The 26,442-nt window shown below is 40.2% G+C and overlaps 1 protein-coding gene across 2 annotated transcripts in view; it reads left to right on the forward strand.

Moving 5' to 3' along the window:
- Positions 1–26,442, forward strand: part of PAX3 (paired box 3) — an 88,977-nt gene that overhangs the window by 42,452 nt on the left and 20,083 nt on the right. For both annotated transcript variants that reach the window (XM_017654236.3, XM_017654237.3), the window contains exon 5: positions 18,656–18,861. In XM_017654236.3, the coding sequence (XP_017509725.1) occupies positions 18,656–18,861 (206 nt within the window). The remainder of the gene's footprint in view (positions 1–18,655; positions 18,862–26,442) is intronic.

Raw genomic sequence — 26,442 nt, forward strand, 5'->3', positions numbered from 1 at the left:
CTGTTTATACCCCTGTAAATCTGCTCCTTGCAATCACTGTGGCTTGTTACCACCTCTTTACAGATGGAGAATCTGAGCCATGCAGTTTAGGCAACTTGCTCAACTTGACTGTCTGGGTTGATGATAGAATCCTGGGAACAGAATACCAGTTCTTAGATTCGTGCTGCCTTTAGCTTTCTTTGTTTATCATGTAGGTAAATTTGCCTCCCTAGTGGTGGCCATTTAGATGGAAAGGATGAGAATGGTGGATGGCACATCAGGGCGTAGGATGGGGGAGGGAGGCAGCAGCTATGGTTCTAGCATTTCTGCGGTTGTAGTTGGTGGTTCATGTCAGAGGTCACTGAGTTCATGGCATGAAGATCTCAGGCAATCCAAGAGTCTGAATTCAAAGCAAAGGTCAACATTAAGCTAAAGTACCCACAGCAGCAAGACTTCAGACCCCCTGGAAAATTGTCCAGGGAAAAGAGATCCCTGGTTCTCTATCTCCTTGTGAACTGGGCAGTAGTTTAGTTCTTGGGTATAATTAATCCATGGATTATGTTTGGTGCCTGCTCTATAGAGTTGAGTGATGTCACAGAGAGTCCACAATTCTGGTTCTATTCATGCCTCGACATGGATAATGACAGTTGTAGAAGTTAGGACAAGGTGTCCCTCCATCTGCTCTGCAGAGGGATCGGGACTTGCATCATGCTATGGAAAAATGAGAATTTTGGCTGTATATTTCACCATTTCACCTGCCTTGGATGATGATAGTGGTGCCGGGCTCTAGTGGTGACAGGGAACTTGGGGATGAAGTGTGACACAGAATTTGTAAACATGAGCATGTACATGAGAAAGGTATGTCAAGTGCACCTCTACTCCATACTAGCTATGTAATACTAGCTCTGTGCCTCAGTCTTTTCATCTGTCAAATGTGAGGTCATAATACTGTTAATTTGAGGATTAGATGAATGGCAGCAAGTAAAGATGCTTAACCCAGTGCATGGTGCTGAGTAAGTATCAATGTTGGCTATTGTATAGACCAGGGAGGTTTTTCTATAAAGGGCTATGTCGTGAATATTTTTGGACTTGCAACATTGGTCTCTGTTACAACTACGCAGCTTGCCTTTGTAGCAGCAGGTAGCCATAAAAAATACACAAATGAATATGTTGTAATAAACCTTATTTATGGACACTAAGATTTTATTTAATTTTCAAGTTACTTTTCTTTTAATTTTCTCCAACCATTTAAAAATGTAAAAACCATCTTGACATCATAGGATATACCAAGACAGGCCATGGGTCATGCTTAGCTGACCCCAGTGGAGATCTTCACATCTTTAATTTGGAAGTAGTATTTCCTTGTGCCTTCCTTGTGTTTGTAGTGATTGCCTTTATCAGAGTTCTGTTGGCAACTTCTGGTTATGCAGCAGAGCATGATGGGGTGTTAACAGTTCCTCATTCACCCAAGATTGGCCATACCCACAAAGTAGAACACTTCTAGAAGACAACTGAAGTGCAGGGATGGGTGGCCCTCTAAGTGCAAATGGGCGTTTTTCAATTTTGTGGAGTCTTGGCAAAGTCAGCTCACGATTTCATGTGTAATAATTCTTTCTCAAGTGATAATGTGTTAGAACTGCTGAGAAACTGAAAATTAGTGTTGGACCTATTTAAAAGTGTAAAGAAATTTAGTCCCAAATGAGTCATCTGGGGATAAAAGTGTGTGAGAACCTGTATCATATTCAGAATTTAAGAAATCTCAGATGAGAATAAAGCCCCATCTTCTAAAGCAAGTAAGAAGACAAGGTAATATTTCGGTAAGTGAAACTATAACACCTTTGTGCCTGAAATAGCCAATCAATGAAAGCAAAAGCATTATTTTCCCTTGTAACTTAACTTTGTCCCATTTATTTCTCTTCAATTTCTAGGATATTATATCTGACCAAAGTCTGGCACAAGTTCCCTTTTGGATAGTAATTTTTTCCAAGTTCCTGTGGTGGAAGAATTTCTTACACAAAATGTTACAAAGTTAATTAACATGCATAATATTTTGAGTGGTGTTTATAATTTTTACTCTCTGATTTTTTTCAAGTTTAGAAGGGTGCTAGCAGTGTCATCTTTTAGGTACAAATAGATTTCACACACTGGCTAAAATTTTAGTTAAATTGACTGAAGCATGTTCTGGAGCTATTAACATTAATACAGAAGTGATACATATTCATGGCATAAAAAATAATATTTAAAATAGAATTTACTGAGTAGTCTTCAAATGCATTTCTTTTGAGGCCTAATGAGTGTAAGGAACATGGATGTGAAGGAGCCACAGTCATGATAGTGGTTTCCTGAGGCTATCCCCGTGCTCATGAGATCTCTATGTAAGATGTGTAGGAGGCTCCCCAGATATTTCTTTGGGGTTAGAGAGCAAAACAAATGGCTTTCCATCTTTATCATGAGTTTCTCTGAACTATCCACGCATGACCTGCATGTCTCCATTACTACAGTTTATAGGATGGGCTTTACTCCTAGACTGAAGAAGTAGTTTCCTCTGAGGGATGGTTTCAGTTGAATTGGGGAAGAAACGCCATGAAAGATTCTAGGCAGTTCATAATCATGAGTCTTGGTTGACTTGTCTGTCCCTGCTGTCACCGCTGTTGCTAAGGGATTCTTACACTGCGTTCATGGCAGGCAGTGCGGAGGTAGAGTGTCCTTTCTCTTGTGCATGAGACTTAGGGACTCTTGTTTTACCAGAGGTTTATAAGCAGAGATGGATTTACAATGAGGTGAACTTTTGAGCTCTTCCAGGGAGGGAATCCTTCTTAATCTCTGTAAAGGGCTCCGCATGGTCATGCGCTGTTGCAGCCATGGCACCATCAGTCAGATCCTCTTCTTTCTTTTTTAAAAGAGGAACTCCTTCCCACCAAAACTATAAAAGCTTCAGGCCCCACAGGAGGAACATGGATCTGTTCTGGCTCTGCATTTTCAGTTGGGGACTCACTCAGAGCTTTTGGAAGGAGAAAAGAACATCTTTGCTGATAGATAGGTAGCATTCCAGGAGTCGAGAGTCAATTTTCCTGAAAGCCTAAGACAGAAGAAGAAATTGTGAAAAGGAGAGATTTTCTTGGGGAAAGGAGCATAAGGCTGAGAGAGGAATGTCACCATCGCTGTCTTCCTGCAGTCAAGGAAAATCGGGATGTTTGGGAAAAAGAGGGGCAAGTGTCTTTGGCTGATGAGAGAAGAGATTCATACATACATATTATTTTCTGTAGAAAGTGCAAGGCTTACTGTAATGCCTCTTCAATTTAGATTCAGCTAACACAGCTTGTTTAATTGGTGTTGCACTATCTACTATAATAAGAACCACAGTATGGTGGGGATGATGAAGTAATACCATGTATGTTACATGAATGTTACAGTTTACTACACCCTTTCACATATTTTCTTGCATTGGTGATTATTGAAGCCAAGGAGGGGTCTCTATCTTTCCTGCAGATGCCTCCAAAATCAACTTGAATCTTATGAAAATTGAGGTAGAATGGGCTTCGTGCTGCTTTCATTTATTCTTTCCTTACTTTGTGATGCAGCCATGGCACCATCAGTCAGATTCTCTTCTTTTGTGAATTCTTCAGCATCATGGCAGTCAAAACAACCACTGAACTTGGACACACAAAGCCATTTCTCTTGGAATGGCTTCTACTTTCTCACTTGCAAAACTACTCAACTGGCAAGATTAGAACCAAGTTCCCTCAAAACTTGCCCTTAGTAAGGCAGTGTGCACATTCGTTAGATTTGTCTGTATGAACTTACTAGTTGCATTGCTGACCTCTGACTGTTTGACCCTTTAAATGAAAAAACACCACTAGGACACAAATCAATTTCTTTTTTTATTAGTTTTGTTTTGGTATCATTAATCTATAATTACATGAAGGACATTATGTTTACTAGGCTCCCCCCATCATCAAGTCTCCCCCACATACCCCTTCACAGTCACTGTCCATCAACATAGTATGATGCTGTAAAATCACTATTTGTCTTCTCTGGGACACAACTAAATTTATATAAATTCAAGGAAATGTACAATCAGAGAAACGTGGGGTTGTGAAAGAGCTGAACTGAAAGTTTAGCTGCTAGTTCAATTAAGAAGTAAATGTGCTGAATGTATGGGAAGTATGAAGTTCTTTTTCAGTAAAAGAAAAGGAGGGGCATTTATATTTGGGAGGTTCAGGGATGGTTTCTTGCAACTAGGTTTTGAGGCCTATATGTGACATAGTGTAAAGATGGGAAGAAGGGTCATTCTAGGTAGAGAGACAGTGAATTATGGTAGGGAAGTCAAGATACAACAAATCCTTGGTCCATTTTGGCAAGTACGTGGGATTCTAGAAAACAGGGTTTTTCCAGTTCAATGAAAACTTTAAATTTCACTCAATAAACTTGAGTACATGCTCAATTTCCCATTAGTTAACAGTTTTCTACATTTTAAAGCTTATTTGTTCAGGACTATATTGGCCATCATTTCTTATAAAAATTTGTTTTGAGTGATGATATTTGAATATACAGATATTGAGTTGAAGAATACGTTGAGAAATGTTGAGTGAAGCAATTGTTGAATGATAGTAAGAAATACATGATTTAGAAATAATTTTTATGCATTTTTCAAGTGAGGACTGGTGATTATCTTCTTAACTAGGACACTGATTAGGTTTGCTGAGACTTTGGGCAAATCGTTTTAAACATCCTGAGTGTCAAGCTCATTTTAAGAACAAGGAAAGAATATTAATATGTAACTCACAGTTGTTATAAAGATATAATGAAGTAAACTTTAAAAATCAGAATAAAAGGCAACCTCATATAATGGTTAGATGTACACAGAGAGGTTTGAGTTGCTGAACACTTGATTTTTACATCTAGGCCCAATTGGAATGCAAAGTGTTTCATCTCATTTCATTCATTTTTGGAATCTGTGGATCTGGGAGCAAGACTTGAGCTACCACACAGCTTGTAGGAAAATAGAAGTCAATTTACCTACCAACCCACAGAAAATTAGGAGTTGATAATGTGAGAGGAAAGAACCAGAATTTAGAATTTGAAGGAACAGGTTTGGGATTTAACTCTGGCACTAACAGGTCAGGTGATGATAGAAGGGTCATCTCTTTGATTTGAAACTCAGATCTTACTATTTTTTTGTCTGTAGGGCAAAGCATGGTCCGATGACCTTTAAAGTGATTTCCAGCTTTAAAATTCTATGTGAAGCAGCACCTCTAACACAAAGCACGAACATCTTTAGCAAGAAGTGGGGAAAAAACATTTTAAACAGTGACACATTCCCATTTTTCTCCTGCACTTTGCTCTGTTCATTTCCTGGGTGTTGTGTTCCTGTGCTTCAGCGGGTTTTCTTCTGTTGGCTCTCTGCACGAGCCACTGTCTCTCTCTCTATGCAGTCTCTTGTCCTTTCACGCACTGATTCTGCTCAGGGAGAGGAAAGCGTTTTAAGGGTCCCCTCTTAGTTGCAGCCTGGTTAGAAAAGGGATGATGCTTTGGGAGGAATGGTCAGCAAGAAAAATCACCTGTGATGTCTCAGGCCTTTGACAAGCTTCCATAAAACTGCAGGTTATTTATAGTGAGAATGGAAAGAAAGAGGTATGGGCGTGGCTTCCATGTCTGTTCGGATGAAATGTGTGTCTGTGTTAGGTGGATGCAATGCAAACACATGTCATTTATCTGTGTTCTCATGGGTAGAGGTGGGCAAGTGCCTGTATTTGCACTCTGAAATGTATCCACAGGTACATATGAGCAAATCAAAAGGTGTAGTGCTCCGTAACTTCAGAACTCAAGCCCAATTCCCACATATCAACAGTACTATCAACCAGTGTTGTTCTTAAGCAACACCGATAAATTCATTTGAATACTTGCTGAGGAAAGAGTGTTATTTACATTTTCAGTGCTCTGGTAATCAAGAAAGAGTTTTAAAAAAACTCTTATTTTGTTAGTAATATACACAGAACAAAATGGAAAGAAACAGTGAAAGCCTTTGGTCAGTCTATATCTGTCTCTATCTCTTGATCCATCCATCATCCATCCATCCACCCCTCTACCCACCCAGGTATATAACCTAATTCCCTAGTTTAAAATAAAAAGCTGATGGTTTTGGATTCTGGGACTATCATTGTTTTTCATTTTTAGATACTGCCCCAATTTTATTTAATAATGTAATATACTTTTATAATGTAAAAACAAAAGTGCACACACACCAAATACATCTTTGACCCAAGAAACTCTTCTGAGCAATAAACTTATGATTGGGTGGTGAAGAGTAGGGCTTGAGTGTAAAGTGAATTGACAACACATTCTTTAGATGTTGGCATTGCCCTGACATATTGATGAGGTGACTTCTAATGAAAGCGATTGGCTGGTGTTGGGGGACAGGTGAGCAGGACTATACCTTTGGTATGCATCCAGGAGGTCCTTCATTTAGTCCGAGCTGCCAAGGATCAGGACACATTTGAGACCCTCACCCTGCCACTCTGGTCCCTCAGAGCAGGGTTTCCTGACTCACAAAGACTTGTCGTCAGAGTCTTTTGGAGAGAGGGTCAACCCACTGACTCTGAAATTATGTACTGCCTTTGCGAGGAAAGAAAGCAGAACGTCTTCTGTTCTTTTTTCTTCTCTCCTCCCCTCCCCTTGTTCTCTCCTAACGAGTGCTTCCTTATTCACTCTTCCCTCCAGGTCTGCATGATTGTTCCTGAAGGGGCAATGAGGAGAGGCAAGGCAATTGTCCAGTAATTCATGTCCAGTAATTCCAGTAATTTCTGCTACTGAAGAAATTCTTGATATATATTTTTTTTTCTGGAGTTGGGTTCCTGACCTATTCACATTGGCTGTGGACACACATCAAAATGATCAGATAGTGAATGGCTCAAAACAATACTTCATTTTGCCTATATAGATCCACATGTGTAGACATAAAAGAAGATGAGAATTTGCCTCCAAGCAAACACAGTCAAGGTTCTTCCCTATGGAAGCCAAAATGAACATTGGCATAAAAGAAAGGCGAAGTACACTAACTTTATTCTGGGCTGATGGCCTGATTTTTGTTAAGCTCAGCCTTCTTGTTTAGGCCCTGAGGTATTTGTGGGCACAGAATCTATTTGCTTTCGTAGCTACGTCAATTATCGGTCCCACAGCACAGACACGTGTCCTGGGCCAGGAGGAGCAGAGTTCCCTGGTCTACATTTTGGATGCCTAAGGGAATTAGATATGGAGCAAGAGCTGAATATCCTTTGTAAGTGGATACATAGACAGTGGCCGGTTCTGGGCAGGGCCTTCAGGAAAGAAGCAGATGGGAGATCAGACAATTCTCTTATTTTGCAAAGTCAGAAAGTTCTACAGATATCTTCAAAGTTTGGGTGATCATTTTTCACTCTCCGTCTTAGAATATAGAGAGCGTTTTTCTCAGGCTGTTCCGTTATACCTTGTGGGTTTGAGTACTGCAGAAGGGACTAGATTTGCTGAGGACACTTTGTATATAAGGTCTCCTTCTGAGCTTTACAAACTACCTCCTTTCCTTAAAACCTGCCTTTGAAGCGGGTATTTGAAACCCCATTTTACTAATGGAAAAACTGGTTCAGAGAGTTAACCAGCTTGCCTCAAATCAGAGAGAAAGTGGCTAAGTGGGCATTTGAAATAGATCCATCTGGCTGCAGAGCTGAAACTTTCCCCCATGACATGCAGCTTCATTTGCTCAGAACCTTGAATGGTAACTCTTCTGAGTTCAAAGGGAACCCTTGCTTAGACACAAAGAGAAGAAAACAAAATAACTAAAAAGCAGCAGTCCATATTTAAGGACAGCGATAAACGCACATCGTCTGCTTAGTTACCTTGATTTGTTCGCCAGTTCCTCTTGGGGTCTGCTGGTGGGATATGCTGCTAATCTGAAATCCAATCCTTCAGACCTAAGCTTCATGCCTTTGCAGGATGGAGGACAGCAAAGACACCCTCTTCTTCATTATTCCTTTCTCCCCAGCCTCTAGTGAAGTACTTCACCCACAGTAAGTATCCCATGAACAATTTCTGATGATGACCTTGATGTTGCTTCTAATTCATTTGCCAGCGAGAATTAAGCTCAACTTTCTTTGTTGCCTCCAGGAAAAGGGTTTCCTCTTTCATGTACATTTAGTTATTACCTCTTTCTATCTTCCAACAAGCAATAATTGGCCCAGATAAGATAGGGATTTTCAGAACAAGCTTCCTTGTGCTGCCCCTCTTCTTCCTAATGGAACCCAGTAGAAAACGAAAAGCAAACGAACAATCTGGAAATGCCATATGGGAGGTGTCAGTGAAAGCTGTTACGTATGAATTTGATCTCTGTATTAAAGATCACAGGCTCACAGAATCTGTGGCTCTGTTATTTAGTAAACTAACATATCTAGGTTTTTCAGCCTGGGGAGGCCATTTAATCTTTCTGTTGCTGTAGGGCAGGACTGGATTATCTTCTCTGTATCTTCTCTATATACTTCCCTTGGCTTCAGTGGAAAAAGCGCTGGAGTGGGAGTTAGGTGGTTTGAGTTTTACTTTCCGAGTTTAAGCTCTATACGTCATTCTTATTTGGGTCCCTGGTGCTAAGCACAGTATCAGTCACATCTCAGGCATTTGTTAAGTTTATTGAAAGCTGTGTGGCTTGGGGCAGCCCCACTTGCTCTCTTTGGGCTTCAGCTATGAAATGAAAGGGTTGGTTTGGGGTTTCTTTGGATGGTCCTGAAGTTTTGTCAGCACTTTGCCCTGGTATTTCTGGTCTCTGTCATTTATCTTCTTACCTCCTCACATGGGTTTCTGGCACAAAAAGCATAGTATTTAACTTTCTTCTTAAACCCGCCTTTCTTCTGTTTCCCTAACGTCTCCTGTCATGCTAATCCTGGCAAAATTTAGTTGTGGGTAAAGCTGTTTAGGTTTTGTGTGTCTCTGGGTAGGTTTGTCTTAATGAGGGTGGCAAAAGCATTCTTTTGTTTTCTACCCTCTGAAAAGCTGTCTGTAGCTTGTTACCTCTTACATATTCAGCCTTAGTTTGTTGACTTTAAAATGACGGATGTGCACAATAGCAAAAATATGCGGTGATAGTGGAAAATAAAGATGAAGAAGGCAGGGTGGGTCTTTGTTTCTGTCGATTGTGTCACAGATCTAATTGTGTCTGGTTTAAAGCTCTGTAAATAGAGCTAATGTTTAGGATTCTCAGCCAGAATTCTTTCTTAGTCACTGTCTATAGCATAATTTTCACATATACCAACACAACCACCGCTGAAAATATCACTCCACCTTCTCTGGCCATGTTTTCACAATTGTTTGGCAGGGTTGACTGTGACATCTGAGTCCTGGCACTATAGTAGACCAGGAAGGAAAAAAAAAGTGATATTGGCCACAGTTTTTTTCCAACCCATATCAATCCTCCTGACAATGTTAATAAGACTTTTTTTGGATATATTTGGTGTATATAGTTTTATATTTGAGTAGCTTCTCTGAGTTCTCGCAGGTCAGGTAGGTTACAAAACTCTCTAGACCTCATTTTTTCTCATCTGTAAGATGGGTATGACAAACCACATAGGGTTCTGGTAAAGATAAAAGAAAATGAACATAAAGGACAAAGGAAGCAGGGGTTGGCTACATAGTAAACTGACAATGAGTTGCTGCTTTTCTTATATTATTATTGCAATGATTGAGTTAATTTTGCTCTGAAAGTTGAAGGAACCATCATAAAAAGGGCTTTCAGAGATCCATGTTCTGCCTCTGGTTAGCCAGTTTACGCAGAAGTGATTTCAGAGAGAAATTGTACCACGTGGCAGTGGATGAACCAGACTGGGACAAAAAAATGTGGTTTCAGTTCAGATGCAGTAACAAACACATAAGCTGAATGTCCTCATGAAGCACATCTTTTGCAACAGTTTTTCCTTCTTTATTAAAGGATATATTTCCGAAGGAGGAAGGTGAGTTTAGGACAGTAAAATAGCCAGACAATTGTTTCTTAAACTGATTTTTTGTTCTGATATCACTGATGAAATTAGTGGTAACCCAGAATGAGAGCCTTTCTAATATTGTACAGTTCTGAATAAATAAGGTATGAATGGAAGAACGATACTTACTTACCACATGGAACGTGATCTTAGGTTCTGTTTCACCAGGTGTTTTCATTCATAATATTTTAGAAATGCATATTTAGTCATGAGAAATGAAAACTGCCTATTGCTCTTTCAAATTACAGTGTTCTGATTTTTTTTCCTAACTCAATTTCATTGAGTATCTGTGAGTTGTCACATTTTTAGTAAGAAATAACTGTGTCAAGCTGTGCTGACAAAATGTCCCGACATAACTGTTAATAAGCATTGTCATTTTAAGCATGAAACAGTTTAGTTAATGATTTATCTCTTCTAATGCAGCACTTGGGGCAGCTGTATGATTTGTCTCTTTAGCAAGTCAAGTAATTTCTTTTAACAAAATGTTAAGCACAGATGGGCCATAAGCTGTCAGTTATATTATTGTGTCTGCATCTGCTTGCTTTCAATGCACTGTTTTATGTATTCAGTAAGTTACTTAGCTGCAGCTCCGTGAAAAGCTGAACCTACTCTGATTGGCAAATAAAATGTTCATTTGTCTCTTCTTCCTATTGTTTTGTTTTCCTAACACATGTCAGCAGCTCAATTACCCAGTTCATTAACAGCTCCCAAAGGACATGATGGCCAGCCCGAGATAAGAGGGCAATTGTGGTACATATGGTCAGTAATGGCCTCTCTCTTGGCAATTGTAAATAAAAGGCACTTGGCCCTTTTCCTTTCAGGAGAACTACTGTTTTCCTGTTCCCCTTCAGTGTGCAAATTACCTTTCTTTGCGCCATGCAACGTAATGCAAGTAAACCAGAACCTAGCTCACTGCTTTGGACGCATGGAGACTTACCTTGGGTAGAATTCTGGCTCTAATATTAATTATGACTGACTTTTAAGTTCTTGAGGGGGAAAGTTCTCATTATGGGAGACTATTCTTAGAAAGCTGTTAGCTGGTTAATTAATCAGTTTTCCCAAGTGAATAGAAACACATTTCTTGGGGTTTTCCTGTCTTTTCCCCTTTGAAATGCCCTGGTGGCGGTTACTACGGAGTTTTAAAAAGCCATTTAAAAAACATCACAAATAGAATTTGCAGGGGTGGGTAGGGAAGTGTGACTTCATCTTTGGTTGATGAGAGAGGCACATTTTGTAAAAGGAATTCTTGTTACACACGTAAGCCTCAAAACAAAGGGTTTAAGAAGCCGCTGGGTCGATTTGGGTCAGTGTCTGGGTCCCTGAGCTGGTGGTGATGAGCCCTCCTTCACTTTAAGCCTTTGGGAGGAGGTGCTGAGACAGTGTAGTCGAGATTTTGTGGCTCCCTTAAGCAAAATGTTGCTTGTGTCAGGGGAAGAGGAAGGGCACAAGCACGTTTTTACTTAAACATCAGGGAATACATCTACTAAATACTAAAAATAATCCCTAGCAGGGCTGCGATCAGTGAAGGAGAAATAAGGCGTTCTTTGCAGCTTCCTTGTTACAAGGAGGCCTTTTAAGGGACTAATGGTGAGGTGATGGCTGTAGGGGGAAAACTCCACCCAGAGTAAGCTTTCTGGATGCGTCATGGATGGAAATCCGGCACGCACCTGAAATTCAAAGGTGTTGGGACCTGAGGATACGGGGGTCTTTGGGGCCACGTGGCTCAACGCCTCAGGGTAGCCGTTTTGCCAGCCTCGGCACATCAGCCCTAATCTTAACAAACACCCAAAGGTCCTTGTCCATTTGAAGTGACTCAGGGGCCAGAGCTCAGGGCGACAGTGCCTCCTGGACCGCCGTGCGGCCAGCCGTCCTCATAACCAATCTGTACTCTCCTCCCAGGGCAGCAGGCACTCGGGGAGTTGTTGAGTGTCAGAGTTTATTTGTGCTATTTTGATTAGCACCAACCTGGCAGGAGCTTATTTTCCTTTTAATGACCCCGTGCTGTGAGAAGGCGGCTTCCGAGAGAAGAACGTGGGTCAGAGGGGGAGGGAATAGCGTTACATTTCTGCAGTCCCAAAACGCAGACTGCAGGGGCAGGGACCAGAGTCGGTAAGTGGCTGGAGGATCTTAATTAGATTTGGTGTTCTTAAAAGAGCCTTTCCACCAGAAAGTCCAGCATATCCTTACCATAAACTGTCGTTAAAGATTCTGGGGCTGGCACCTTTTGGGGCAGAAAGTGTAGAGGCGATAAAAAGACAAGACCCCCTCACACTCCCAAATAGACCACTGATGAGGTTATAAACCATCTCTCCTAGTTTCTCAACTAACAAAATAACAATGACTCAAATCCTCTTCGGGCTGGAATTGTGGGAGCTTCCATTTATCGCTTGGTGGTTTGTTAGGTCACACACTTTCTAGATCTACCTTTGGATTTTGTTGGAAATCTGATTTGTGCTTTTCAGCGGTGTACCTTTTCTTTTCTCCACATATACATTTTAAAAACACATGAAAAAAATAACAATCGCCGATTACTTCTTAGCTGGTGAATTAATGTGGAAGAGAAGCTTCCAGGTGCTGAAGCTTCTCAACTGGCTTGGATTAACCCCTACTGTGCATCCATTTCAACCTCCCCCACCTCCTCCCTCCTCTGGAAAAAAAAAAAACAGAAGCCAACCTCCCCTTTCTCATCCACCCCAGCTTCCTTTGTGTCTGCTGCTCCCTGCCAGGCAGGTGTCAGGAGCCCTGAATGAGGGTAAATGCCCCGTTGATGGATTCCACAGATGGAGCGTGGAAATCGGTAGAATAGGCTTCAGCCACAGGCCATTTCTTGGGATCCAACAAAAGCCTCCAAATAAGTCAACAAAAATCCCAAAGATCACAAAGGGAAAACGTCATTTGTCATTTACTCTGGGTCTGTGAGGGAATATCAGTCTTGCCTCACTCCTCCTGGCTTTCACCCGAGTAAACACGAGAGAGGCCATTCACATCTCTCTCCATGTAAAAGGGCCACTTGAGATCAGAAAACAGTTCGTTGTCCCACTGTCCCCTTCATGTTGAATGGTAAGACTCACAAACACAGGAGGCATTCTGCAACTCGCCAAGAAAGTGAATCTAACTTCCCGCTGAATGGCTGAAGACCTTACGGAATATACCTGTGCCGTACCCTTCGACTGTCAGACCCAGGGGGAGATGATCTCGTGCAGCTGTCAGAAACTATTTTTATTTGTATTATTTCCTAATCAGTGAAACACAGCTTTGAGTAGGAATGCTGACAGGTCTAGCTTGGAAAGAGCAGTAGGGACAGAAAGACCATCTGTTTGGGTCTGAGACCATCTTAGAGTAAATGACAGAAGACTAAGGAAGTTCACCCTCAAAGCCCACAGAGGGAGCTCCCCCTGCCTCCACCTTCTTCCATGTCTGTAAATGGCATTGTATTATATCTGCGGCAAACATAAACTTTAAATGGTTGTCATGTTTTGATTCTTTAATTATTCAAATGAAAGGTCTTGCTGAGAAGAAAGACAGTGTGCCAAATTCATGCTTGTGCATTATTTTGTTTCTCCATTTTTTGCCTGTCTCCCATCTCTGAGTTATATTGGTCTGTAAACCAGTAATTATAGAATTCCATGTGACTAAATCCCTATAAAATTGAGGTAAGATCTCATGTATAATGGTGTTAACGAGGATGAAATATTTCCTCAGGCTACAGAAGAGGTCACCAGGGGTTAACGGACACAGACATACTTTCTAATTCTGTAATTCCTTCTTTAATTAAACTTCATGGTTGGGCCGCTGGTGGTAATACTGTGGCCTTCTCTTCCCGGTTGATTTGTTTCCGAAGAAAAAATTTGTAATCCTTTGGGGTATGATTGTTGACTATGCGTGATCCTCTCTTTTTTTTGAAACAGACAATATCCATTTTCTCAAAGTTCATCTTGGGAGTTCATGCGAAGTCACTGGGATAACTAAAAATTTGGCTCCTAAGACCTAAACTTAGCTTGAGATATAAAGCACGGAGTTGAAACACTCAAGCCCCTGATGAGAGGTAACATTTTCCTGTGACCACTCTGGGGTTTCTGCTGAATAACTTCTGAATATTCCAACGGATTTCAGGTTATTTATTTCTACATTTTTTTCTAAAAGGAATTTGAGGTTACTTTAATGCTCCTGATACCCTTTCACTAAGATGTCTTTAATACCAAAAGAGAAGGCTTTAAAAAAGATACGAGATGAGTGATCAGTTTGACTGCTTGTGATCAATAGTACGTTCTAGACTGACTCTGGATCTTAGAACCAAGGGTCTGTGATCATTCTTAAGGGAGACTGCAAATGGTCAGACAAACTGGCTTGATTTCTTAAACAATCCCTTTAATATCTTGGCAAATCAATTCATTTCTTAATATTTTATCCTTTATACTGGAATATATAAAGAGTTCAATAAGTGTTTGTTGAATTAAATTCAATTGGAAAATTGTCTTTGATTTGGTGTATGATATTGATCAAACTGTTGTATTTCTGTAAATTTCATTTGAAAATGAAGTTTTTGAAAATTTGGGACAAATGAGAGTGTTGGCAATCAACCTGAATGGAGTTCCTAGATTGGAATTTCTGTTTTGATTTGTTTTTGGTATTCCTTTTCGAAAGAACTCTGTGTGTGTGTGTGTGTGTGTGTGTGTGTGTGTGTGTGAGATGAAGGAACTCAGTGCTTATTTAGATCACATCAGCTAAAAGAGAGAAAGAGAGTGTGTCCTCTGAAGTCCCATAGTCCTGGGTCAAATCCTTGCTTCCCTAGCTGTGTGATCTGAGTAACTTCTCTGAGTCTCTACTGTGCATTACACACTGATATGGACTTTCTTGTGGGAGCTATTCTGGAATTTCAAATTGGGGGTCAATATCTTTATTTAATGAATAATAAAGCAATCTTTGTGAAGGCTCGTGTAGAATATGATAAGAGCATCTTCAATGGAATTGAAAATCTCCCCTTAATTTTAAGGCTGGACCATAGAAATAGTCCAAAGAGATTGTGTTATTGGAGACATTATATTTAATTTAGTTGCTATAAATTTTTAAGCCATCTAGATAACTGTCTTGCTAATGCTACTTACAGTTTCCAAGTCACATAGCATTAGATACTTTGCACAGAAAAAAATTTCATTCTGTTGTGCTGTCTGAAAACAACCTTGTTTTTACTTTGGTGTAGTATTTAGCAAGATTAGGTACTTTGTGTGTAGTATCTAATTTGTTCTATTATGAGTAAGGTTGAGTATGTAAAATAGATGACCTTCTGCAAAATGATTTCTTCTGTGCATTAAAATGGGATTTAAGATTAAGATTTGCTTTTGGTAAAAACAGTGATTCAAATTGAGGACATTATTGTAAATCATATTCTGTGTAAATAATAAATTTTATTTCTATTGTGTGTTGTAAGAAATAGTAGTACTTCTATTTTTAGAAATAGCTAGGATTTCTTAGCTGGTAGATTAATCTTGGGTTGCTGACTTAAGATATTTTAAAGCCCACACCACATCCTTTTGGGCTTTACAGATGGGGGAAAGTTAGAATTAACTTGTAAGAATGCAGCTTCATGTTGCCAAAAATGATCAGTTGGTTCAGATAATTTTCCAGCATAAAGATCAGGCAAATCACTTCCTCAGTGTCTTTTGAAATGAGGTTTTGTACGGAGGTTTTCCTAGTTATGTGCAACCTTGGGATTGCTGGCTTTTTTTTGAATAAAAAGCCTAGAAATAAAAGTAGTGATTTGTTAGCTTGTTAAATAAAATTTTTTTTTTGATGATAAAGGCTGTCTTATTGAACTCTGAGAAATCCAGAATCTTTTTAACCAGTAGCTGTTGTTGATTTTTCATCTTTTAAAAAAAATCACAGTTCTTTTGGAAAAGATGGTTGATTATTCCCCAGAAATATACAGGTATGGGAGTACTTGCAACATTTTCTAAATATATGTTGGGAGGCTCTTAAGAGCAGGATTTCCATGTAAAGGTGTAAAGTGGTGGCAGAGAAATCATTGTTACTTTGAAAGTTAAGTTTTACCTGGCTCTTTCAGTCGCTTAAAATATTTGGAGTGTATTTGTTGAGCATCTACTGTGTTCCAAGGCTTCCAACAGTGAACAAGGCAGAGAAAGGCCTTGAGCTCTGCGAGTTTATATTCTGGAGGATATTGGTTGTTAAGGTGAAACATAGTGGTCTTGACCCTCAAAATTAACTCTCGCTGGTACTTGTAAATCTAAGCGGCCCTTTTGCTTCAGATACCAGAGATGATTTTGATTAATTGACCTGACAGTGCATAGCACATCATATTTACTTGGGAGGATTTAATAACCCCAGAGACTCCCAAAGGAAACACGAACATTTCCACATACTTTTATCCTAATGGGATCATGGTAAGAGAGAGTGCAAGCCAGGATTTAAGGTTCTCACAGGCAGAGGATGCTTTCCGTCAGCCCTTGGTGCTGTTGAGTTTTTCACCCAAATTCACATTAGACAGAAGAGTCAGGGCAACAGAAACTGGAAGTGTGGAAAGAAAGCATTTTGTGGAAATGCATTGTTTCGTTAGGGGAATAAGTACTCTGTTCTTTGGGGGAAAATATTATTTTTAATTAAAAAATGTATATGTGGAAGCAAGTGTTTTGATAAATTGTGGTAGGAAATATTTTATAATGTGGGGAATCCTGAGAGGGAAATGAAAAATCAATCTGGAATATTCTGTAGAGGTGGTTCTCCAAATGTCATCCAGGATCAGCAAAATTAGCATCAATCACCAGGGAATGTATTATTAATGCAAATTCTCAGGGTCCATCTAAAACGTACAGAATCAGAAACTGTGCAAGGGGGGACAGCAATTTGTGTTTGAGAACCACTGCTCTATAATTATGCACAAATGACTGCTCTTTTAATTTGGCTCATGTTTAGCAAACATTTACACATGTAAGTTGTATTGGGGGTGTTTGAAGTTTATAATGCAATGCATGGCACATTTCTTAGCATGTTAATATTCCTTTAAAATGTTCCCATGTTTAAAGAAAGTCTAGTTTTCTTTTTTCAAGTTAATATTAAAATATCCTAAAATAAGATTTATATTAAATTAGACCCTTTTATATTAAATTAGATAACTTAATTGAAAACTAAGCATAAAGGCTAACATACAATAGATGTGTTGTATATTATAGTTTCCTTTTGCTTCTATGTTCATTACATTTTGGGGGCAGCTTCTAATTTATACTGATATAGAATGAAATTTTAGATTTCTGTAGGCAGAGTTAAGTGTGAGCTTAAGATAAAATAATTAGTAATATAGGAGAGACTACATTCTGATGCCATCTGCATTTCCCCAGATCCTACTAGCCTGAGTGTGCAAATGAGTTACCTTGATGTTGACATTAATAATTTAGTTTTCTGGCTATCCTCTCTCATTTGTGAACAGTACACTCTAGCCGTTCCTCCAGAGGATCCCCAGTTATCTGGGAAATTTTCAGGGTGCGTTTGGATGTGCTCAGGTGCAAGGGTGCTGTGCGTGGTCTGGGGCCTGACAGCACTCTGCTGGCTTTGTGTCCAGGACCTCTGAGAGCAGGCTGCTCTCCTGCCGAGAGCCCTGTGCCTGGTATGTGCGCAAACAGCAGAACGCCCTCTAGGCCAGCAGGTGCTCTGTTACTGTCACAGCTCACAGAGGCTATATTGTATCATTAATGCAAATTCCCATCTAACTTCACAGCTCCTCCTTCTCTTTTCTAGATTCTCATACACTAAATTTGGAAGGTCTCTTTCCCTGGTACATGCTAAGACAGGCAAATTCAAGCTTTGGTGGGGAGGGAGCTGTGGCAGCCTGGCTTCGGGGAGGTGTGATCTGTGCAGTGGGGTCAGGGCCCCATGCTCAGAAGGGTCCTCTGTTGGGTTTAATGCTCTGTGGTTACCATCTCGAATAATTTTTTAACATGGGGCCCCACGTTTTCACGTTGCACTGGGTTCATCAAATAGCGCAGCTATCCTGGGAATGTGCCTACCCATTTCTGAACTACCCAGATTCTGAACTTCACTTTAGAAACAGTTTACTAGACTATGTTTGCTTTTTCTTGAGCCTGTTCTTGAGATTTGCATTAACAGTATCTAAACTCTCCTTAAAGCATTTCCCCATATCTGGTAGTAATATACTAAATTTAAACATGATTTTTATTTTAGGCTCAGTCGAGTCTATAAATTCATAAGAATCTTGTAATAATTTACTATGATTTCCTTTTTAGATACTAACACAATTTTGGAATTAACAAAAAGTCACATCTATGAACAGATGTCTTGGTATAAAAGTTGGTGAAAATTTATAAGGAACCAAATTAAAGGTGATTCATTTATTAGACACGAATGGAATACTCAGTAAGTGCTAAGTGTGAGGGCCATAAAAATGGAATAATGCTTGCTTGCCCCTGTTTTCTAAGAGCTCATGATGAGCCTAAAATGACAGATGCAGAGCACAATCATTTCTGCCTTGGAGGGCTTGAAGGCAGGGTGGGGTAGAGATTAAATGTCATGTAATTATGTAATCCTGCACAGAAGGGCTTGGTGCTCCTGGGAAGACGCTGGGAAGGGCCTTTGAGCTGGGATGTGAGTGTGAAGGCGTGGTCAGACTTGGCTTTTGATTCTCATCTATATCACTTTGTCTCCTGTGCTTGCAGCCTCGGCACCCCAGTCAGATGAAGGCTCTGACATCGACTCTGAGCCAGATTTGCCGCTAAAGAGGAAACAGCGCAGGAGCCGAACCACCTTCACAGCGGAACAGCTTGAAGAACTGGAACGAGCTTTTGAAAGGACCCATTATCCAGACATCTACACCAGGGAGGAGCTGGCCCAGAGGGCGAAGCTCACCGAGGCCCGAGTACAGGTACTGCCTCCCGAACGCCCACCATCTGCTTCAATCCAGACAAGGAAACAAAAAGCGACCTCTCACGTAAAGCTTATTTTAAACCAAGAAAATAAATGCAGGAGGGATGGGGCTTCATTGTGAACTGTAGCCTCCAGCATTAAAAAATTCCCTCCTTTCTCTCTAATGCCTTTAAGAAAAATATTTTGCTTTGTCGTAACACTATCACGAACTTCTTTCTATTTTCATTTGCCTGATCCCAACTCCCTCTTCCCCACCGTGCCCCATCCGCAGACACTTCTGTTTGAGGTATGTGTGCTGTATAGCAGTATCTTACTTGGCTAACCAGTCAGAAAGGCATTGTTTTTTTCTCTCTTATTAGGTTGGTAAGTCCAATTAAATTTATTGATGGGATAGATCAGTTTGGCTTCTTCTCTATCATGTTGTTCCACACAAGTCTTTTTTTTTTAATCTGTACAGGTTTTTAAAATGGGATCTATTTGCCTTCTTAGTATTCTTAAACTTTTTTGTTATTTATGAAAATGTACATTCTTATTTTAGACTTCGGTTATGGTTACTTGGAAAATGCAATTATATAGGACGTAACATACAGAAGCGTGTCTGCTCGTGTTATTCACTCATCATTTCAGAAATCCTTATGATATATCATAAACTATATATGGCTTTGGGGGTGGAACACAGGTAGTGGTAAATAAATTTTGAGTGGTTCCCCTGTGCCAGGCACTGTTGTAAGCACTTTATATGAATTAGCCCATTTATTTGTCACTAAAATTCTAGGTTGGTCCCCAATTTATCCCCAATGTATATCCCCAATTTATCAATCAGACGATTTAAGTAACTATCTAAAGTCATATAGCTAATAAATGATAGAGAAAAGAAGATTCATATACTTCCTCTCTGTGGCCATTCAATTATGAAACGTGCTTAGGCGTATAAGGTAAAATCCCTACCTTTGAGGGTTTTGTAGTCTAGAAGCATTTCAAATAACTGTATTACTTTAAGAACAGTGCAGATTACCTTTTGAACTCTTAGAAGTACTCTGAACCCTCTGAAATAGTCTAAGTTGGTGTAACCTGTTTCTATCACGTGCTAGAGTAGTTCCCTCCATTAATGATGAGCTTTCCCTTCAAGGTAGTAAGGCACTGTTTGAAAGGTTATAAATGTTGTAGGGTATCCTGGAGCTTGTTACTACCCCAAAGTTAAGTTGTTTTTTTCTGGAAATGTTGTGTTATTCTCAGATTCTTGACTTTCATAGGGAGAGGCTGGGGACTCAGCAATGAACTAGTCAGGTGACATGGTCTCCAGATTGATTACGCTTTCGCATATGCAGCTCATCACCTTTCCTATTATAGAAATAGCCAGCCTCTCCCAGGCTGCAGACCCTCATTGGAGGGATTGTCTTACTCAGCTTGACTTTTCATATGATGATCAGAGCCGAGGAATGCTAAGGTGAATTAAGACAAGTCTCTCAAGGAGCTGTGGTGTAATATGGGCAATAAAATAAACACACAAATAATTAAAAGAATGAAGCCGACATAGTAAGTACTGTAAGAGAGAGACAAAGTGCTCTGGGAGTTGAGAAGAAGGAGTGAGGTTTTGTTGGAGTAAATGAGAGGCTCATGAAGAAGGCAGAGTTAAGATGGACTTTTGAGGCTAAATATTTTTTGGACAGGGAGGGTTGGATATTGGTAGAGGGACGAATGTGAACATAAGCCCAGAGTGGGGGCATGCGAGCTACATATCAAGGGATCTTCCATTTCCACTCATGTTGAGGGAAGAGTGAGTAGGTCACTTTGATTGGAGCATAGGGAGGGGTAGCGTGGCAGGAAGGAGTGTGTGGAAATTTAGGCTCAGGACATCCTGTGCAGGCCTTGGGTTTCAGGCTAGGACATGGACACACACACACTCGCTGCAATTGGCAGTGGAGGCAGTGGGCGTGAAACAGGTCAGTGGCACTAGGGGCAGAAAGGAAAGGATGGTGGTGAGAGGTAGTCAGAGGTGGGGCACAGGCAACTGATTGTGGAAGCAGGAGGTGGGTGGAAGGGTAAGTGCACAGAGAGTCACAGAGACTCCGATGTTCACAGGGCAGGTGTTTTATAGGTGGAACTCTTGAATCCCTCTACTTACTACATTGGGATACAGTGTTCTCTCTATAAATGACCACCACTTACCATAAATCATAATAATATGTATACATAAATATTATATTATTATTGAATAATATATATAGTGTACATATTATAATATTATACATAACAATGTGACAGATATGGATATTTTTGGATCAGTTCTGTTTGCTTTTATTAGAGTTATATGATTATCTGGTGTAAGTGTGAAGTAAGGTCCATTCCTTCCTCCATTTTTTCTGCAAACCTTTATTGAATACCCGCCATATTTCAGGATTTGGCTCCTTGTATTTCCTGGATGGCCAAGTCTGCAGACTGGGCCTGTCTTTAAGACAGATCAAAGATCAGCTCTGAACCCAGAGTCAAAATATACACATCAATTTTAAAGAAATCAAACAGAGTGATGGAAAACAGAAAAGAGCGTCCGGCATTATTCTGTCTCATTCCCACCTTGACCAACATGGACATGGGGGGTAAAATAAAGCTCAGACCCAAGCAGCTCGTACAGGGCCCAGCATTCGGGTCTGGCTCAGTGACCGTCAAAGGAGAATAAGAATAGCCCATTAACTTTCAGAGGACATGGGATCAAGCCAATAAAGACCGGTTCATATTTTTCTATACAGTGACCTCCTCTCCAAAGCAGGGCCCTCATTAACCTAGCAGCTGTCCTAATGTGGCTTTAACCCGGTGACTCTTTACATTCCTTATGGCTTCATTACTTCCCTTGAGACACATCATGTCTTGCACCACAGCTATGATCTACAGCCTGACAAATTCCCTACAACACCCGGCATATGGATCTTTTACTTAACCCAGCAGGAAAAAGAAGGGAGTAGTTAATCACTGATTAAAATGCCAGAACAAAATCCTTTAGTTTTTAGAAGGATCTGGGAAAGCAGTAGCAAAGTCAGCTCAGTTTGAGTGATAGCCAGAAAGTGTGAGTTAGTTTAATTTGGGGCACCTGGGAAAGTCAAACACCAGGTGGAAAAAAAAAAACCCAAATATGTCTACATTTCATTTTTTTTTTTTTTCCTGAGGAAAAATATTTCTAAGGAGGTCTGGAGAGAGACAAGACTAAAGCTATAATAACTTAGGTATTTGTCAGTATTCCATAAAAATTTGTTTGGACAGTAGCTATGTTGTGTTGATCACAGCCAGATCTGAGTTCACTATCTAAGAATTATTGGACACCAAAGACTGACGTGACTAATTCCCCTGCTGGGTAGCTGATATTATGTAAACGATGGCAAGCATGAAAGTTTTGTGGGGAAGAATAACTTGCAAAAATGCATGGTGTGCAAGTCAGTGAATATTCTATCCAAGAACTCCCCAAGTTGGGCATGTGTCATTCTTGTCTACTATCAAGATAAAGGGAGACAGCAAAGGAAGCTCTTGGGGGGTACAGCATTTAACTAAGATTCAGAAATGTGGGTTTTGGTTTTAGTATTTGATTGAGCAAGTCACTTAATTCGGCTGTACTCTGCTGGGCTTCAGGATTTTTTTTTTTTTAAGTTAAAAAATATGGTTGGGTTAGGTCTGGGTCCATGGACGACCAGGATGATGGTGAGTGGGCTTGAAGAGACCTGGGAACATGAGATTTGTAAAGTACACAGTTTTGTGCCTTTGCCGTGTGTGTGTGTATAGATATGTGTACACACCAGTGTGAACCTGCAAGAGGGTCCCTGGCTTTCATCATATTTTTAAATATCACCTCCTCCTTTTCTGCCCCCCAGTTAAAGACAACTAGGATGCAGGATCGCTCAGGACTTTCCAAGCATCAGTAATTTGGGATTGATTTAAAGCCAACCAACAGATCTGTGGAGTTCAGAAGTTAAGATAGGTATGGACTATTCGGCCCGAGCACCATAATGAAACAAAAATAGGGTTATCCTGCCAGTTTGTGCCGTTTGCTCTTGGAATGTGTCCGATGCAGGCGAGGGGCCTTTATGCATGTGTGTGATCCCCTGACATTCATGGGAACATGGCGTTTCTGCTCGTCAACCTCACCCGCTCTCTCTCCCCCCTGCTTTCCATCCTATGGTAAGATCTGGGGTGGCAGTGATGACAGGAGGGCTGGGAGAGCATGGGCCGGAGGAGAGGGCTTGGCGTAAAGGAGAAGGTTCTGGCTGACAGGCAGCGTGTCCCGAATTTACCTACTTGGAAAGCACTGTGTTTGGCGGTGTCTCATGAGATGTCACAGAATCTAGTGCTCAGCCAAGCACTTTATAAATTTGTGAATTCTCTTTCTAAGGACTACCATTTTTCAAAATTTAACCCATCTGGAATAATGTTAGATTGCCTTTAAGGACCACACCAAAAGTGTGAACCAGTGATTTACTGATGGGCAAAATTAGGCTTATGCCATGGGGCAATTAGCACTAATCCATGAAACTTGGAAGCAAATTTGACCTAAGTCTTCATTCAAGCCAAACTGGCTTTCAGTGACTTAAGGTATTATTTGGGCACTTCCTCGTTGCTCATGGGCACAAAAGGCCTTGGCTGTAGACCACAGAGCAAGGAAAACAGAGCAAGGCTCTAATTCTTTGCTTTTTTTTTAGATAGAGGTGACAATGTGATCTCTGAATAATTTTTACTTATTAGCTAACGTTTATTGAACACTTAATATCTTTTAGGTATTCTTGTAAGGGCTTTGAGTGCTTTGTGTCATTTGACTGTCACACAATCTTGTGAGGTAGTTTTTTTATTTCTCCCATTTAGCAGATGAGAAAACAGAGGCCCACAGATACTGAGCAAATTGTTTAAAGTCATAGAGATAATACAGGATGGGGGGAGCTGGGATTCATACAACTTTTGCCTGGTCTGCATTGCACACCTGTGAATAAAGAGTATTACTGTGTCTTTTAAAGTACTAAGTTTTCTCCTACTTATATTGTTGAGAGTTTGAACAAATTGGTTACTTATTTTGCCCATGAAGAGAAACATTTGTGAAATTTTTATTCTTCTTTTGTGTTTCATTATCTTTTTTTATATAATTTTTTATTAATGTATCATTGATATACACTCTTATGAAGGTTTCACATGAAAAACAATGTGGTTACCACATTTACCCGTATTATCAAGTCACCCCATGCCCCAATGCAGTCACTGTCCATCAGTGTAGTAAGATGCCAGAGTCACTATTTGCCTTCTCTGTGCTACACTGTCTTCCCCATGATCCCCCCATTCACCATGTGTACTAATCATAATACCCCTCAATCCCCTTCTCCCTCTCTCCCCACCCGCCATCCCCCACCCCTCACCTTCGGCAACCACTAGTCCCTTCTTGGAGTCTCTGAGTCTGCTGCTGTTTGACTCCTTCAGTTTTGCTTCATTCTTTTGCTCCACAAATGAGGGAAATCATTTGGTACTTGTCTTTCTCTGCCTGGCTTACTTCACTGAGCATAATACCCTCTAGCTCCGCTCCATCCATGTTGTTGCAAATGGTAGGATTTGTTTTCTTCTTATGGCTGAATAATATTCCATTGTGTATATGTACCACCTCTTCTTTATCCATTCACCTACTGATGGACACTTAGGTTGCTTCCATATCTTGGGTATTATAAATAGTGCTGCAGTAAACATAGGGGTGGTGTTTCATTATCTTTTATTTCCTTTGTTATCATGATGTTATGGTGATCTTTCTTTATTTTTTTGATATATTTCAATCAGTTTAATTTTGCTTCAAAAAAAAATTGCTGGACATTATATAACTCCAGAAATGGATCTAGAGATCATTTCTAAAAGACGTGACTATATCTTTGTGGAAGGGCTCTGCAGAAAGACGTCCATGAAGGGAAAATCCCAGGGGCAGATTTAAATGAACCAAGCTGCAGTTCATCAAATGAAAACAAACTTGCTGTGAGGGAGGGTTTTGCTGTGGTGTGATACTGTACCGGCAGTTAAAAGCAATTAGCTGTAGATAACAGTAGTTATCAACCAGTGTATGCCTCCTGCCCCAACCTGTTTACCATTCTAGGTGTGATGTGGAAGGCTGGGTAATGTGTGGAAAGAATGAAATTACACTGACTTGTAGTTCACAGAATTACATAGAATTACACATAACAGTGTACAGCTAACTTTGTAAAACTTGTTCTTTCTGCCCTACTGGCTAAGAAATGGGTGGAACACTCATATTCTGCTCTAGAACACCACAGACCCAATCGGCTGTATTGCTGTTGGTACTCTTTTCAAAACAAAGGGGAGTGTTCTAGTAACTGTAGAGTCATATATGACTCTGAGTCATAAATGCCTCCCACCCATTTTAAATGAAATGATTCAGTGTTATATACTCACATATGTCATTCGGTAGATGATTCATTGATTGTTGGGAATTAGTGGTGCCTATTTAAAGGGTTATCTCAGACTTCTGAGTCCTAAGGGGATGACTTTTAGTTGAAGGTGAGGCCATAGACTATCCCAGAATCACTGTACTTGGTTAGTTTGGGTATTTAAAATGAAGGTTACTTCAAGGACACCTTTTTTCCTATTAAAAATTGGAGATACGTCTTTTACGAATTTAAAAGCAGAAAGAAGGCTAAGACTGCTTCCCAATTTGCAACTTCAGTACCTTTTTCCTTTAATGCTTCTTTTGGCAGTCACAGCTGGCTTTAGGCGGTGCAGAAGGCAATGGCATGATGATAAAAAATCTGGCTAAATGGCCAGAGACATGATGGCCAGTCTTTAGTAAGCCCTGGTTCTCTCAGAAGTAGCCCCCTGGATATATTTAACCTAAATTTAAACACATAAGTTCCTTCCGTTGGCAAACTCTTGAGTATCCTATTGAAGGTCTGTTTTTCAGTAAAGATTTGCTTCTCTACTATTTCTTTTCATCTTTTATTGTAGATCTAATACATATTGTATTGTAAATATAAGAACTTCTTAATTCAACTCCTGGTGGGTTTACTCAGTGTCTTCTTACTCGGTGTCACCCCTAGTCTTTTGGATTTGACCTTTTGAAGGTATTTGTAGAAAATTACGATGTTTTTAAACATAGTATATGAGCAAGGACATTTTTGTTTTAAAAAACTGGGTTGTGTAGGAGTGAGAATGATCTTGAATCAAAAGTGGGTTGAGATTTATGGAGTGATCAGGCATAGCCACCCACTGGATAAATTAAACTTGTTTTACTTATCGAAAGGTTATAGAAGGAAGTTGGCACAGAGAGACTGACAGCCACAGCTGTGTACACTTCTGAGTTCTTCATAAAGGATCTCACCAGTAGAATGGAGGATAGTAAGTCTGGATGAATGAAGTCACATCGGCATGTTTGGAAATGTACCTCTCCTCCCAGCCCAGCATGTAAGGCTGGAGATAGATTGGTCTAGATAGGTGACCTGAGCCAGCTGTCCTTCACTGATCTCAGTGTTTTAGAATATGAAATAGGACCACGGCGTGTGGTAGAGTACAGCATACTCAGGCATGTCTTCTGCCCTAATTTCTTACCTTCAGCCTTCCA

This window comes from Manis javanica, chromosome 12 (genome assembly GCF_040802235.1).
Source record: "Manis javanica isolate MJ-LG chromosome 12, MJ_LKY, whole genome shotgun sequence".
Taxonomy (NCBI): Eukaryota; Metazoa; Chordata; class Mammalia; order Pholidota; family Manidae; genus Manis; species Manis javanica.